Source organism: Pan troglodytes, chromosome 6 (assembly GCF_028858775.2).
Source record: "Pan troglodytes isolate AG18354 chromosome 6, NHGRI_mPanTro3-v2.0_pri, whole genome shotgun sequence".
NCBI lineage: Eukaryota > Metazoa > Chordata > Mammalia > Primates > Hominidae > Pan > Pan troglodytes.
The window spans coordinates 172,417,637-172,435,536 of record NC_072404.2 but is presented as its reverse complement, the minus strand read 5'-3'; the positions used below and the strand labels follow the sequence as shown (position 1 = coordinate 172,435,536).

The window sequence follows — 17,900 nt, the reverse complement described above, 5'->3', positions numbered from 1 at the left end:
GCTCAACACTACAGCAAGTGAAGAGACTGTTGAATTTACCAAAAACTGTAATTTAAATCAAATGCTATTATTCTTCCAAGCCATCACTTACTTGAGTGATGGTATCAATGCTCACAGCCATTTCCTAACTTTTCAAAGGTGCTCTCATGCACCCTTAGACTGAATTCTCTAGGAATAAACTTAACGGGGTTTAAAAATCAAAGGTGTAAGATTTGACAGCAACAAATAGGCTTTCTATTCTATTAGTAACTTAATAAAATTACACTTCTATCAATGGAAGAACAGAATAGAAGTAATTTTCTCAGCCAGGCGCAGTGGCTCACGCCTGTAATCCCAGCACTTTGGGAGGCCAAGGTGGATGGATCACTTGAGGTCAAGAGTTCCAGACCAGCCCTGACAACATGGTGAAATCCCATCTCTACTAAAAATACAAAAATTAGCTGAGTGTGGTGGTGGGTGCCTGTAATCCCAGCTACTCAGGAGGCTGAGGCAGGAGAACTGCTTGAACCCGGTAGGCAGAGGTTACAGTGAGCCAAGATCACACCTACACTCCAGCCTGGATGACAGAGCAAGACTCCGTCTCAAAAAAACAAACCAACAAACAAAAAAAACAGTAATTTTCCCAAGTACAAATGAATGCTCCCTCCTCCTCAAAAAAAAATTTTCACCAGAAAGATTCCTTAGGAGTCAAACATATTTTACCTGTAACACCATGCTGAGTAAACTGTTCACAGCTAGAGTTGCATGAAACACTCCACAAAGTCTAGAACAACCAAATGTGTTCTAAAATTGTGTAGTACCAACGCTATAGCAAAATGCTTCCTAGTTTAACAATTACAGGTAAAGACTTTTCATTTTCCTGGTATTTCTGGACATCCCTGGATGTCTCAAGGCTGCTGCACTGACTCATCCCACCCACTAATGAAAAATATAAAACGCCTTAGTCCAAGTATCTACTTGAATTTATTTAGTAACAAAAAAGCCACCCGTCCTGATGGCATAAACAAAAGCGCGCTCTATGATCGCACAATGCTAGTTGTGAGTGGGATTTCCAACACTAGAGGGCGCTGTCCCGCTTTCCCGCACGTGCCATGGCTGCATACCTACCTTATCCAGAGACAGGAAGTGCCGCGTGCTGGGTTATTTCCAACACAACAGACAAGCACATCACTCGTTGTTCTTCTTGTACTTCAACTGTCCCCAATTACTTAACTGTTGCTGTGCTTTTTTGAGCTCCTATGAAATTCCTTAAAATATTTTTTACTTATTTTCAGTAACAGCACGTGAGGTTGCTTAAGGGCTCTGGCGTATCCCGAGCAATCTCTATGCCCTCCTGCAAAGCCAGCACGGATGGAACACGCTGTTTGTCAGGGAACCGCCTGTCCTTCTAGCGGTTTTCACGCTGTTTAGTTCCAAAACAGTTTCAAATTCAGTCAAAGTCTAGTTCAATATTCACTACAGCTAGGATTCTAGTTACCAATGGTAATCATGAAAGATATTACAAACTGAGAAACAAAAGACCTTGACTGTCCCAAAGTGATTTTTTTTTTTTTTTTTTTTTTGAGATGAAGGCTTGCTCTGTCTCCCAGGCTGGAGTGCAATGGCACGATCTCAGCTCACTGCAACGTCCACCTCCCGGGTTCAAGCAATTCTCCTGCCTCAGCCTCCAGAGTAGCTGGGATTACAGGCGCCTGCCACCACACCCAGATAATTTTTCTATTTTTAGTAGAGACGGGTTTCACCATCTTGGTCAGGCTGGTCTCAAACTCCTGACCTCAGGTGATCCACCCGCCTCAGCCTCCCAAAGTGCTGGGATTACAGGCGTGAGCTACCGCGCCCGGATCCGTAAGTGATCTTACATCAAACTAGAACATACTTTAAGAGTGAAAAATTATACAATGGTTTCTTCCCTCTCCTGTAGAAATGTTACCATAATTAAATGTTTGATCAATTGCTAAATCACAACTTACAATATGAAAATCTTCATATACTTCAAATATACTGAAGAAAATGTCTACATGTAACTGAGGTGCGGCATCCACCTGAATGAACAGCACGAAACGCTATTAAAGTGACACTAGAAGCCCAGGCACAAATCATACACAGACACAAAAAAGCTCCAGATCCCACTCAGGAAGAATGCACCAACACATTCGCATTTATTTTCTTTTTTTTTTTTTTTTTTTAAAAGCAAATGACAAAGACCCAGTTTACCAGCTTTACTTTTTTAAACCTAAGCTTAACATTACATATTTAAACAATTGTCAAAACTTACTAAGTTGCCAGCATTCATGCACAACTAGAAAACATCCTTAATTTATATTAAACCAGAAATGTATTACCATTAATGTATTAATATCTTTCACTACTAAATACTGAAAAAAATTGAAATTATTTCTGTAGAAGAATCGTCCTGGCAATGTTAACTTCACAGCAGGCCGACACTACGTGGCTCACATTTCAGACACAATGAAAAGCAGGTCCATGCTGGTGTTAGTGTACAATCTTGTCCTACACTAAAGAGTCAAGACTCACCTTGGAGTACGTTTAATAAAAAAGCAAAGTGCATACAGAGATTTACAACAATTTTAAAGACAAAAAAAAAAAATGGTCCTATTATGTGGTCCCAACAATCAACTCAAAAGTCTATGACAAATAGAGGCTCCGATGAGCTGTTTATAAATACTTTAGGTACAATTATACTGAAAGTCGAGTTCGTTTGAAATCTTCAAAAAAATGTTCCTGTTAATCCTCAAATGGTGCTTGTTATAGTTTAACATTTCTGTTAAGTGCGTGCGTTGAATTACTTGTTATCCAAGCGCAGCAGCTGCTCCTTACCATTTATTGTTAAGGACTTTAACTGGCCATCTTCTTCAACTTCTACTCTTTCTTGACCGTTCTCGACAATTCTGTAGGAAAAAAATTCATTTAAAAACCTTTCCGGTAAAGAAAATGCATGTGTGAGGGTAACTAAGTTGTTTAAGGACATTACTGAAATACACCATGAATATAAGTAATTTTCAGGCTGTAAAAACATGGCTGAAGCCAACCTGTCAACAACACATCTTCCTTTCCTAAAATAGAATTAACCTGAGAAAATAAATTGTGTCTCAAATACTGTACAGGCGGATGCTAAATACATGCAGAGGCTATAAAACAGTAAAGGCTTTACTATTAATGATTTTCCATTTTACCATTTTAACAATGCTGCAGAAACTTATTACACTATATTACATTAGAGATTCCCTCTAATAATTCAACAGTTAAGTAAAATTTAAGAGAAAAAGCTTTAATTAATGAATTTGGAGAGCAAAAGATTTTCATGGTGCCAGATTTAGCATACAACAACCTCTACTTCACACTCTGGGAGACGTGCAACATGGCACCAGTGAAACGTTACGCCTGCTTACTAAAAATATAAAATGCAGAATACCACAGTACCTCTTTGTAGTGATTTTTCTGCCATTAACCATTTTAGTTGAAGTTGATATCGATTTGAAGTTGCCCATGCCACTACCACCAAATGACGTGGAAGAGAATGAAGTGAGGCCCCCATGACCTAGTGACCCAAATGAAGTAAATCCTACAGGAAAACAGAAAAGAAAAATGCTTAGAGAAATATGTCAACTAGTAATGCAAAGACAAGAGTTTGAAAGTTCAGTAGCAGAATATTTAATGTTAAGGCATAGAACCCAGGAGTAATAAACGACGCAACTATCAAGGCCTCAGCCGAAGTGCTGGGGTGCCCAGGGGGAAAGACTGTCTCTCAGATCCCTCAGTGGGGACTCTAGGGCAACGCGAGAGTGCAGCCTCTCCCCTCCCCCTCTCCTCACGCAGAGTTTCGCGGGACCCAAGCAGCTTTTCTGACATGCCAAAGACAGCCCCTGCTTGTGGGTGGTCTGCTTGGCACCATGAAGCACGTGTTGTGTTAATGTGAACATTCTGGAACCGGGACCAGTATTAAGCTCCAACCAGCAGAGCAGCCTCAGTATCAAGCTCTGTTTGCTTTGGCGTGGCTTGTAAACTCCACAGACTGTGATGGACACTCTTACCCCACAGGAACAGAGTGACCTCACCACCACAGAACAGCAAACCTAATCGGCTTCCCTCCTCTTTGCCACAGGACCACAGGGGATAAGAATCTAAATTATTAAAAAACTAAAATAATTGCAGAAAGAATACAAGTATTCGTCTCAAAAAACTATGGTTCTACAGTTCATGAACACCATTCTCAATTATACATTATGGACATTATTGCAGTGTGGACACTAAAAACTTTCACAAGTCACACTAAAGCAAACGTATTTTTCAATATTAAAGCTAGTCTACTGGTTAGAGCTTTTGTCCTGTTTCCAAAATGCTCCCATTAACACAAATGACGCATACCTCTGAACATGATTCAATCATCTAAGCGCAGATACTGTCTAGGGCTGGTGGTGTCCTGAAGAAATATGTGAACCAGGTATGTTAAGTTTACCTTTTCTAATGATTTCACTAAAAAGCAGAAACTAGTGACATTAATTTTAGTATTTTATTTAATACAGTATATCCAAAATATTTCAATTGGAAATACAAAAAATCAAAATCATTTGCGGTATTTTACACTGCTTCCCATGTTCCATTTTTGAAACCCAATGACTATTTCACACTCCCGCTGATCTCCATTAGGAGTAGCCAGGCCTCCAGGGCTCAGGAGCTACACGTGGCTGGTGGCTACTGCACTGGTCTAGATTAAGCCTCGCTAAGTATTTATTCTTGTGATACTTTGTAAGGCACCTCAGAAGTGGAGAAGGCTTACACCCCCACCACACACACACACACACACACACACACAGGAGCCACTGATTACTTTTTAAAAGGACGATTTACGTGGTATTTTTAACTAGCTTTCTTAACCTGTGGTCAGCATATTCCATGGTATCAAATGAGAGGATCTGTTGAAGGAAAGCACATCAAAACTGAGGTCCAATCGAGCAGAATTCACTACTTACCTAGATGGCATGAGCGCAATGTTCAAAGAAAATAAAATTCTGACCATGATGAAGAAGGAACCCTATATAACAAGCTCTCCCAATTCTTATCGTGGAGGCTTAAAAATAAAAATGAGAGAATCAAAACAGCAGCTCCAGGCCAGGAGTGGTGGCTCATGCCTGTAATCCTAGCACTTTGGGAGGCCAAGGCGGGTGGATCCATCCGAGGTCAGTTCAACACCAGCCTAGCCAACACGGTAAAAACCCTGTCTCCATTAAAAATACAAAAATTAGCTGGGCCTGCTGGTGCACACCTGTGATCCCAGCTACTCAGGAGGCTGAGGCACAAGAATCACTTGAACCCAGGAGGCGGGAGGCTGCAGTGAGCTGAGACCATGCCACTACACTAGGAGTGGCACTCACTAAAGTGAGACTCTTTTTAAATTTAAAAAAACAAACAAACAAAAAAGCTCCTTTGTGAAGAGAAACTGGATGAGCTTCAGAGAAAAGTGGGATTCTTCAGGCTAAACACACAGGCATATCATGATATATGCATATTCATGTTACTCCCGTCTACAAGCTTGTTTCCATCGGTGAACTATGAAGAGCTACGTGCGTGAGGCTGACACTTCACTAGTGAGTGAGCCTGGCATGGGCTAGTGGTAAGGCCCAGCCTTCGATTCCATCCAGTGGGACGCTCCTAGGATGCTATTTGTGCACTTTTGTTTTAACTACAAAGGAGGTTAGACAGCATGAAGGTTAGTGAGATTTTCCAACTGCGTTACTTTCCACCTACTGATGCAGAACATATGTTGCCCCTTTTTAACTAAGAATTTCATTACATTCTGGCCTTGATTATTATATTAAGAGGAGAAGATTTCCAAGCACGACATTCTTAGGAAGATTAGGAGAAAATGTAGGTTATTAAGCGCAGACCTGTATACCAAAAAAAGCTGGCAAATCCACAATGCTATTCTACGAAAGGTATACACATATTTTAAAGCACTGTAACTAAAAGAGTATTATGATTTTATAAGTACTAACTGCTGTTAAGATAACAGAGATTAAACCTAGGGATTTAATACCTGTATCAAAAGAAGAAAATCCACTTCCAAAAGACGGAAATCCACTGAACGCGGAGAAAAATGACCCCGTCCCTCGGCTTCTGCTTCCTCGGGGACCCCTTCGATTCCCAAAGAAGTCCTCAAAAGGGTCTTCTAAAATCAAACATAAACACACACTGTGAAGTCTTTTTTTCAAGTTTTTTTCCTCATGTGATAGCTACAGTAAGAGAAAATAGATGTTTGTAACATATTCAGGAACAAAAAACTTAAGAGGTTTTAAGAAAAGAGCTTATCTACAGAGTAACTGAAACACTACCTCACCAACAGTTTTACTAACTAGTTAAATTCAACTAAAACTACAATACATTATATCAAATAAATTACCAGACTTAATTTAAAAAACAGCACATACACACATTCTTTATGGAGGACCAATATGCACTTCAAACTCAGCTCTTTTCACGTCACTGATTTGAGGTCAAGACGCTGTTCCTGCTACGACCACTGGAAAAGTGAGAAAAGCTTCACACAGCAGCTGTTGTATTCCTTGGAGTCTGAGTTGCCTTCTCCAAAGCAATTCAGAAACAAACAGAAAAATGGATTACCCTAACATGCGCGCGCGCGCACACACACACACGAGGAATGGTGTGGCCATGTAAGCTAAGTGTAAATACCTGATGAATCTCGGCAAAGGAAATTCCTTTTATTCTAAGTTTGATGTCTCAAAAAACTTTTAAGGATTAGCTGAAATCAAATCTGAACAAATGTTAACAAGCAGACGTAAGATGATGCTTGAAGATGTCTCAACAGAAAATCACCGACATGAGGAAGCATCACGCTGCCAAGTGGAAACACAAAGTGCTCCTGGAAATCAAGATCGGAACTGACCGTTTTGTTTTCCTCTGTTGCTGTTATCAATCAATGAGTACTTACTAAAAATTCATAAAGCATACAAACCTTTTTAATTTACCCGGGTTCTGCGTTAATAATTACTGTAATTTTTTCAGAAAAATGGGAAACCTGTGATAAAAGCAAGGAATCCTAATAGGTGCATTAAGACATAAACGCATGCAAGGTAAAGACAAAGGCAAGCCAGGACCAACTACAGAATTAGTACGGCCTACTTGCAGGCCAGAGCAACCAAAGCAGGGAGTGGATACATTTGAGTCACAAATGTTAACAATAAATACTGCAGCACACAAGGATACAACAGCAAGCACTGAAATCAAGCAGAAATCGAGATTCATGAAGCAACTGAGGTTATGAACAAGAGTGACTTGATCCAGCTACTCTGGAGGCTGAGTGAGAGGATTCCTTGAGCTCAGGAGTTTGAATCCAGGCTCGACAACACAGCAAGACTTTTGTCTCTACTAAAAAAAAAATTCAGTGACTAGAGAAAAGCAGCACCTGAGGTTGACTCTGACCACAGTTTGAAAGGACCGACGTACAGGTGGGCAGCCAAAACCCTGAGACGCTGGGTACCCCCAGGACCCGCAAATAGTAAATAGTGAGAAGCAAAGGCTGAGGAAGCTTCCGCAGAGCAGGGAGGGCAGAGGTCCACACGGGACTACTATAGAGCTCGTCAGAATGAAACTGGCCAGTCGGCTTTACCCAATGCCAAGCCCAAGGCATTGAGTCCCAAAGAAACACTGGGAGAATTGGTCACTGCTGACTTTTTGGAAAAGGTGGCCAAGAGACAGAAGAGGAAGAAGGCATGCATAGCCAGTGCCCGGACACCCCACGCACCAACCTGCCCCTCCGCCCACAAACCAGCGTGTGAGGTGGAGACATAGAGGAGGAGTGCCAGAATGGGGATGCCAACAAGAAGTTACTCAAACGGTTACTGACTGTGCAAGTTACTGCCCACATTTCACAGTCAATGCCCCCCACCCATAAAAATAATGTAAGATGGTCATAGGTACTTTGCAAACAGACCTTACCGTCCCCCACTGTTCTATTCAAAGACAAGAAAGAACAAAAGCAAAGATGTTAAATCATAACCTTTTATAACATTTTGTGAATTTCTCTAGGACATAAAAACTTCATCCAATTCAAATAAAAATCCAAGCATGCTATTTAGAAACTTTCTACTTTGCAGCCATAGCCTGCACACCATTGTGTCAGTTAGGTATTCTATCTGACATATCTACAACATATCCTCCCAGGTAAAGAAACAAACATTACAAATACAGTTGAAACTGATTATGTGGTAACTCTCTTCATCTCCCCTAGGAGGTGACCGTTAAAAAGCATTTCCGGGAGGGTGCAGTGGCTCACAGCTATAATCCCAGTACTTTGGGAGGCCGAGGCGGGCAGATCACTTGAGGTCAGGAGTTTGAGACCAGCCTGGCCAACATGGTAAAACCCTGTCTCTACTAAAAATACAAAAAAGTCAGCCAGGAGTGGTGGTGGGCATCTATAGTCTCAGCTACCCAGGAGGCTGAGGCACGAAAATTGCTTGAACCCCGGAGGTGGAGGATACAGTGAGCTAAGATCGCACCACAGCACTCCAGCCTGGGCAGCAGAACATGAGTCCATCTCAAAAAAAAAAAAAAAAAAAGGCATTTCTGCATTTCCATAAATTGAGGACATTAGCATATATCTGTAGTTCCAGCTCCTGAGGAGGCCAAGGCAGGAGAGATCCCTGGAGGTCAGGGGTTCAAGACCAACCTGGGCAACATAGCAAGACCCCTTCTCTACAATAAATTTAAAAATTAGCCAGGTGTGGTGGCACACCATCTTTAGTCCCACCTCCTTGGGAGGCTGAGGCAGGACTGCTTGAGCCCAGGAATTCAAGGCTGCAGGGAGCTATGATCACACCTGTCGACAGCCACTGCACTCCAACCTGGGTAAGAGTGTGACAGTGAGAAAGGCACTCATGTGGCCAGTCTCACTGTCCATATCTGAGTCCCTAAACCAAGTTATTCTCACTGTCCATACCTGAGTCCCTAAGCCAAGTTGTAAACTCTACGTTTACATCCTTCCGCAATTTCCCATTTATCAATGCTAAAACATTGGTTTAGTTACAATTTCTTTAAATTCATGGCAACTAAACCCTTAGAAGTTGTCCACAAGGCACTGACCTTTTACATGCATCTTGAACCCGTGTCTCAGTGGTAACAGTACTAACCAAGTGATTTTAACTGGTTTGCATTCTAAGCTAAATTAAGACAATGACATTCATAATTATATCATCATCTACAGAAGCTACCTCAAAAGCTGGCTGAGTACTATGTTATGAGAAGGCCAATGCTTTTCCGTTCCATTTTCTTGTATGAAAAAAAATCTTTATCTTGTTTATTTCTCTACTGACATTTTGTAGCTTAAATATAATTTTTCACAATTCAGGTATTCACTGAATTTTAACTCGTATAATTTCAAACATTAAAATCACAAATTACCCTAAAAATGAAGTCTCATTTATAACAGAAACAGTGCTAAGAAACATTAAAATAATTTCAATATTTATAATAAAGACCAGTTAAAAGTTGCCACTTGAGATCAGACAAGTCCTTATTTCAAGTAAGAGCTACTTATCACGTGCTGGTTTCTGTCGTTTTGAAAAGCAATCTAGAAGTATGTATTAAGCTTTTAAAACCTTCAGCCCCCAAAATAAAACCAATATTTTTATTATAAAAAACCCTCAACCCAGCAATTCTACGTCAGGGAACTCAACTCATCCCAAACATGGAACTAAGTTGCTGAGCGTGCGTAACATGCACAGGCAAGCAAGCATGTGAAGTGCAGACTTGAAGTGTTCGTGGCTAGCAGAGCTGGAGAGAAATGCAAGGAAGCCTGTGGGCATCACAACTACACAGCGCACGCTACAACGCACAACTATACAGCGCGTGCTACAATGGTCCCGTGGGGCTCCGACCGTGGGCATCACAACTATACGGCACGTGCTACAACGTTCCTGTGGGGCTCCAACTGGGGTGGAGGGGCAAGACCTCCTCCTCCTCTCACCTCATTCCCATTTTCAAATTCTTAAACCCAGCATGTATTATTACTTTTGGATTTATAAACAACTGATCATACTTTTCTACCTTAGAAATAAATCTTAAGACACTTGTTAATCAAATGTGCTACCAACTTCTTTTTTACTTTACCTCACCAGAAAGAACCACAACCAGTGAGGTGCCTGCTGAAGGCCACAAGACCACAGAATGGGCAGTGGAAGAAAGTGGCTGTGTCCACAGGACCAGTTACAGGAACGAGGACCATCAATGCCTGGAGTATTTCCTCCTTATTTTGTGACCAATACTTGTCATATATAATCTATGCATGTTTGCATGTTATATTTAGGCACATACCAGTTTTCTTCCCTCTCTTATCCTCTTATGTAATACACACATATTGCCTATTAAGTTACCCCGTATCAAGGAGAACCGTAAACATCACAGGAGAACGTGACCTCCGCTGGGCAAGGGGCTAGTGCACTTTTGGTTGTCTGTAGGATAGTGGATCATGTTAGGTGGCTATGACCTTGTTCTTGCCCTCACTTGACGATTAAGCCCTGGGTTAAGGAAATGCATATGGGTGCCAAGTTGACAACAGATGGACATGTGGTTGATTTCACGTTCAGGTTAACTGGGCCATGCACAGAGTTCCCAAATATTGAGCCGAACATCCTTCTGGGTGATTCTGGATGAGATTAGCATTTGGATCAGGAGACTGGTAAAGCAGCTTGCCTCCCTAATGTGGATGGGCCTCGACCAATCACCTGGGGGCCTGTGATCCCCACCCCACACCATCCCACCCCAGGGGAGGAGACTGCTCCAGCCCTGACAGGTTTTACTGGCTAGCTTCCACAGTGGTGAGGGTTAGAGTCGTGAGCACCTTCCTTGTAATACACGTTTCTCCCCCAGTGGCAGTTTCTCTAGACTCATGCAGATTCTGCAAAGCAAAACATGTATGCTCATCTCTTTAGAAGCATCTTTAAATGGGTCTTCAAACCTTAACTTTGTATCCTGAGGTACAAACATTACTTGAAACAGCATTAGGATTTAACTCTTGAGGACTGAGTTCTGATTTTTTATCTTGCCCAAATTCCTACCTAAGGGGTCTGGGGAGTCATGCCCTACAAACCATTTGAAACTGTCCTGCAAAGCCATCCTTTGTGGGGAAATGTGCATCTGTGAACAGTCTATTAACATGGCTAGATCTTTTTCTTCCAGACCCTCCCAATCCTGAAGAGATTAACTGAAAGTCTAGCACGTTAAAGGTCTGAAAAGGAAACATTTGTCATCTATTGTCTCTAAGGGCAGCCACTATGAGACTTCAAAGGAACCTTCATCTCCACGATCTTTTATCTTAACCTGAACATTTTTTTTCTATGATCCCACGTCTTTAGACAAACTCAACCAATTGTCAACCAAAAAATGTTTTCATTCACCAACAGTCTGGAAGCCCCCCTGCTTTGAGCTGTCCTGCCTTTCTGGGCCAAAACAATGTATTTCTTTTTGTTTGTTTGTTTTCCCAAGACGGAGTCTTGCTCTGTCGCCCAGGCTGGAGTGCAGTGGCGCGATCTTGGCTCACTGCAACCTCTGCCTCCCAGGTCAAGCAGTTCTCCTGCCTCAGCCTCCCAAGTAGCTAGGATTACAGGTGCCTGCCACCCCGCCTGGCTAATTTTTTTATTTTTAGTAGAGGTAGGGTTTCACCATGTTGGCCAGGCTGGTCTGGAACTCCTGACCTCAAGCGATCCATCCGCCTCAGCCTCCCAAAGTGCAGGGATTACAGGTTATGATCTGATTGATGTCTCATGCCTCCCTATAATGTATAAACCAAGCTGCACCCTGACCACTTGGACACATGTTCTTGGGACTCCTGAGGCTGTGTCACCAGCATGGTCACTTATATTTGGCTCAGAATACATCTCTTCAAATATTTCACAGTTTGACTCTTTTCAGTGACACTCCTTCCATTTCAACATTCTGGGCATCGTATAGCAAGAGCTTCTTTAAAATTTTGCAATATCATGCTATTCCCTGAGGAATACTAAGACCAATGCATTAAGGGGCCCATAACATTAACAAGATACTAAACTGACTATCTAAAGAACAGTCACAAATTTATGACCAAAAAATATATATATACAATGAACAGTGTGAGAAAACTGACCACAAAACACATGTAACAAACATTTACCCACACACAAACTTGAAGAACACTGAGGAAGTGGAGAACATGTTTTAAACCCACACATTTTCTCTGAGCTTTACCAAGCATGAGAACCTGATGGAACAGGAACAGCTTCACAACGAAGCGAAGGGATTCCCACCAACCACGTTCATCTCAGGGCAGCACTAAGCTCGCCCTTCCTCAGCACACTCCCAGCCGCGGCCCAGGAGAGGCCTGCTGTCATGATTTCAGGACCCACTGTCAATTCCCCAAGTGCACAGAAAAGCTGGAACAAAAAAATGACAGCAAAACAAAACTGAAAAAGCACCATGGCTATTTCAAACAAAGGAAAATATGTCACTCTCTCCTCAAGTTCCAAAGCTAAAACCTAGACAGCCGCCCTCAAAAGGGAGAAACGCTTGAGATTCAAAAGGCAAGCATGAAAGACACAGACTTCCTCTGCTCTCCCAACTCCTCTCAAAACCAGGCACTCATTTATTACAACTCACATTTTCAGAAGTAGCAAATAACATAACTGTTAGGAATCTGGAATACAATACGCAATGGGAGCAAATGAAGAACACGGCCGGAGCTCCGCCCTGAACTGCACGCCCTGAGAACAGGGCTTCAGTGTTTCTCTCCACTGCCGAACCAGCACCTAGAATAGTGCCTGGCACTAAACAGCAGGCACGCCATATTTGTTAAATGAACACCACCATTTTCAGCTTCCCATATAATTGTTTTTTATTACAAGTATAATTTCTAGCTACTTCCCAGATCTGGTTAGAGTAATCTGTTTCCCAAAAGTTACAAAAATCTATCGAAGTCAAAGAATCCACAATACACTGCAATCAAATTATTCTATTTCAAATACAAAAGAGCCGACATGAGATGAGGAACTCTGGCGTCAGGAGGAATGGGCCTCTTCCCAACCACAGTCCTCATTGCTCAGGGAAGAAACCACCAGAACAGCAGCAGGCTCCAGGCTCTTTTCTGAGCCCTACTCGCAGATGGCCGATTCATCTTTCCTCCACCATCACACCTTCCACCTCACTGTCCCCCTACACTATCATTCTGCCTATAAATACTGGTATTCCCTAAACCTGTCAAAGCCCAACACAGTATCAGCTCTGCCTGCAGCCTCAAGTTTAAACCACTCTTCCTACATCTTGCACCTACAGTCCCAGAACATCTCCCCCTGGGAGCACTAAGGATACGGCAACTATCTCAATCTCTGGAGTTGTCCACAAGTTGACCAGGGACCAAAATCCCACTGGAAACAGATGATGCGAAAACCCACAAACTGACAAAGGACTCAGGCAACGTCTTGCTCAGGTGACTGTCATGCCAACAATGTGAACCAAACACTATACAAAGACCTGTTAGGGGGACCAACACCACAAAATACAAGGGAGGAAACACTGCCCACAAACTCTTACAGCATGGCTCAAGCCTTTTAGAGGGGTAGCCAGAGCCTCAGTTCTCACAGCAGAGAAAATTCTCAAAATGACCGTTTCCAGGAACCATTTCCTCTCCCTATTTAAGGGAGGACGTCAGAGGAAACAAAGGTCCTGAAACGACCAAGTATGTGCTGAAAAACAGCACAAAAGAATCGCAGATCACTAACAAGGCACCCATTCTCACTAGCCAGGATAATTTTCAGTAGAAATGAACGGCCTGGCACGGTGGCTCATGCCTGTAATCCCAGCACTCTGGGTGGCCGAGGTGGGTGGATCGCCTGAGCTCAGGAGTTCGAGACCAACCTGACCAACATGGAGCAACCCTGTCTCTCCTAAAAATACAAAATTAGCCGGGCGCAGTGGCACATGTCTGTAATCCCAGCTACTTGGGAGGCTGAGGCAGGAGAATCACTTGAACCCAAGAGGTACAGGTTGCAGTGAGCCGAGATCACGCCACTGCACTCCAGCTGGGCGACAGAGTGAGACTCCATCTAAAAAAAAATGAGATACTTCCAAAAAACAGCTCCATCTCAACACGAGGAGTTCTCAAATACGCACACAACCATACATGAGTTTGGCATGTTCTCCAAGAAACTCTCACCAGATGAGAGGAAGAGCGCATGGGGACGCCGGGCGGGACTGCCCACTGCTTCACGACCATGTGAAATTACACACAAGGATGGTTCCAACAACTTTAGCTGGAAACCAGTCTCGTACATCACGGTTTCATTTTTTAACCTTTTTTTCTTAAATTTTTAGAGATGGCATCTCATTATTTTTCCCAAGCTGGACTCGAACTCCTGGGCTCAAGGAATCTCCTACCTCAGCCTCCCCAGTAGCTGGCATTACAGGGGTACACCACTATGCCCGGCTTAGTATGTGATGTTTTTGTGTGTATTTAAAAAGACTCCTTAACTTCTTCTAAGTGACCTGTGTGTAGGTGTGCCTGTGTATGAACTCTGTCCAAAGTAATCAAAGAACACTCATTACAAACAAACTGCTGTAGCGCCGTGTAATGATAGTGGGTCCAGGTCACCAGCACACACCGATCCAATCTGCTGTGCCACTCCCATGCCTGTACTTGACCCCTAACTTCTAGCTCTCATTAACACGTCTAACTTTGGCCAGGCATGGTGGCTCACGCATGTAATCCCAGCACTTCGGGAGGCCAAGGCAGGCAGATGACCTCAGGTCAGAAGTTCGAGACTAGCCTGGCCAACATGGTGAAACTCCGTCTCTACTAAAAACACAAAAATTAGCCAGGTGTGGTGGTGGGTACCTGAAATCCCAGCTACTTGGGAGGCTGAGGCAAGAGAATCACTTGAACCTGGGAGGCGGAAGTTGCAGTAAGCTGAGACCGTGCCACTGCACTCCAGCCTGGGTGACAGAGCAAAACTCTGTCTCAGAGCGAGGGGTGAGGGCACATGTCTAACTTTAAAGGCTCCTCCTCCTTTTACCTTTCAAAATTTGCTGCTTGGCTGTGAATTTCAAAGACTAGCACAAAAATCTACCCGTTAGAAATATGATGTTAAAGTGGTTGAATCATGGCCCCCAAAAAAGATTAAATTAGAGTCCTAATCCCCAGTACCTGTGAATGTGACCTTACTGGGAACAGGCTCTTTGTAGATTATCAAGTTAAGATGAAATCATTACAGTGGGCACTAAGCCAATATAAATGATGTCCTTATAAAAAGGGGGAACTTGTGGCTGGGCACAGTGGCTCATGCCTGTGATCAGTTACTTGGGAGGCTGAGGAAGGAAGACTGCTTGAGCCTAGCGGCTGGAGGCCAGCCTAAGCAACACAGTGAAACCCGTCTCTAAAACATTAAATCCAATGGACACAGAGACAGACACAAAGGAGATGATGTCAACATCGGATGGGCCATCCGTCTGCAAATGTAGGGAGAAGAACAGCTGGGGAAGGGCCTGGAGCAAGACGGGACACACCTCAGCCTCAGAAGCAACCAGCCTGGGTCTCACATGGCCAGCCTCCAGGACTGGGAGATGGTACATTTTGGTAGTTTAAGCCCCCGGTTTGTGGTACGGATCAAACTCAAGGCTGTCTTCAGGGTCTGTGCTCTGGCTTCTAGGGAAAGAGCCTACGAGACGCCCGGCCTGTGCTTCAGGGCTGCCACCTCCCTCTCTTGCTTCTTCAGTTCTATCTCCAAGGCAGCTGAGGTCGTCTGACCAAGGACAGTATCAAGGCACTAGAGGAAACCATTTTATTCTAGATACACTGTTTAAGTCAGTCCCGCTCGGGCAGCTCCTGGACACTTTATGGTGGTGCCGGCAGCGCCCCAGCTCTGGCCTGCTGTGCTCCTCCTCACTCAGCGGCTCCTCACACTCCTCACTGAGCTCCTCTACGTCCCCAGGGCTGGCCCCGTCCTCGCTGGATATGAGCCCCAGCTCCTCGCTGAGGGGCTCGCCCAGGCCCCAGTTACATCCTGTGCAGGCCTCGTCCTCACTAGACAGTGCCAGGTCCTCGCTGGATATCAACACATCCAAGGCCTCACTGTTCTCTTCACCAGGGCTGTCCTCTGTGGCCTCCTCCACCCTGGGCAGCTCTACTAACTCCTCACTAGGCTCCAAGTCCTCACCGGCCACTTCCTCAAACCCTGGGAGAGTAAAATGACTGACTACTATCATAATTTAATCACAGGTCAGAAAGTCAGGTTACTATCCTCAATGCACTCATTTTTCCTGCAAGAAGTCTGCTTTCCTTGGTTCTACATACCACAGGACTCCTCCTCTATTGCTACAGAGCATCATTCGTACCACAGTGATGCTTTACAAAGGAAAAACTTGCTGCACTGCTAAAATAAAAGGCCTCTCTGGAAACCTTAAAGGTTCGCTTTGGTTTTCCAAGAATATAAATAAAATGTGAAGTTAAACCCACAGGCTTTTCCCAGATGTAATGCCTGCTGTGACTAATGGGATCAAAAGGCACTATTATCAGGTACCCTTTCTTTCCTATCTCAGAACATCATTTCACTGAGCAATAGGGTCCTCTAATAATAAAATAAAGGGAGCATCCTAATTCAAGTAGGTCCACTGCCTATTAATAAACTTTTCCAATTAACATTTTGACAAGAGCTCATTTGCATGTGCTCCACATTCTGGAAATTTCGACAGTCACCTAGCCTCAGCAGTTTTGATTGTAGCCCTCCAATTCAGAGGCAGCATTCCTTCCAGGCTGGTGTTAGAATCCGCCTCCGCGACCTCTCCTGGGAGGGCTTCTGCTGTAAAGGACGGGTTCCACACCGCAGGCCCCAGGCCCAAGTCTCCTTGGCCACAGCGTGACAGTGAGCACTGTCTGGTGCTCAGGCACAGACCTGCATACCATGTGTCCAACATCCGGCACCCCTTCACCCTTCCCCACCTATCATGAGAGAGGTCTCAAGTACAGCAGGGGTTCTGCATTCTGATAAATGTAAAGCGCAGCTCGGAAATATCTTACAGCAGATTTTAAACTACTTTTTCGTCATGTGGAAAGTACACCAGGTCTAGTAAATATGATTTATCAACAGCGGTCCCCAACCTTTTTGCCACCAGGGACTGGTTTCACGGAAGACAATTCTTCCACACAGCGGGTGATGGGTTGGGGTAGGGGGATGGTTTCAGATACTGGATTCTGATGAGGAACGCGCAACCTAGGTCCCTCGCGTGTGCAGTTCACAATAGGGTTTGTGCCCTTATGAGACTCCAATGCTGCCACTGAGCTGACAGGAGGTGGGGCTCAGGCAGTAATGCTTGCCTGCCTGTGCGCCGCTCACCTCCTATTCCCAACAGGCCAGTTCGTAACAGGCCACAGACCAGGGTGTTGACCCCTGAACTACATCATGAATAAGCAGAAATCCCTCTGGCTCTGCATCCACACCCATCTACATTAAACATACCGTCAGCAGGCTGCACAGTGACTACATACATATAGCAGCCATGGAGCAACAGCTTCCCCAGTGTGTAAATCCTGAGAGCCTGAAAATGGAAGTCATCTAGAACACCTGTAAGAATGGAATGAACAAGTATCACTGCCACACTAATCATGGGAAACACAGGGTACCTGGTCTTAAAATAGGTCTGCATGTAAAATGGAGCATTTAACAGTACAGCGTTTCAGTAAGACTAGCACCTCTCTCCTTGGACTAGGGGTAAAAACTCACACTCACATCTAATTAAATCTCTATACCTTCTTTACAAGTAATTGCTCTATGGCTTGGTGTATCAGATTATTTTCCCCAAGGAAAACAAAAATTAGCTACAATTCAGTCACTAAGGGACCCTTCCCC

At 43.8% G+C, this 17,900-nt stretch overlaps 1 protein-coding gene across 6 annotated transcripts in view; it reads right to left on the bottom strand.

The window, feature by feature from the left end:
* DNAJB6 (DnaJ heat shock protein family (Hsp40) member B6) overlaps positions 1-17,900 on the bottom strand; it is an 81,534-nt gene that overhangs the window by 29,651 nt on the left and 33,983 nt on the right. For all 6 annotated transcript variants that reach the window (XR_010159088.1, XR_010159087.1, XR_010159089.1 and 3 more), the window contains exons 6-8: positions 6,056-6,187; positions 3,442-3,583; positions 2,839-2,909 (exon numbers count right to left, since the gene is read on the bottom strand). Coding sequence is in view for 3 of the 6 variants with exons in the window: in XM_016958509.2 (XP_016813998.1) it covers positions 2,839-2,909; positions 3,442-3,583; positions 6,056-6,187 (345 nt within the window). In the remaining 3 variants the exon portion in view is untranslated. The remainder of the gene's footprint in view (positions 1-2,838; positions 2,910-3,441; positions 3,584-6,055; positions 6,188-17,900) is intronic.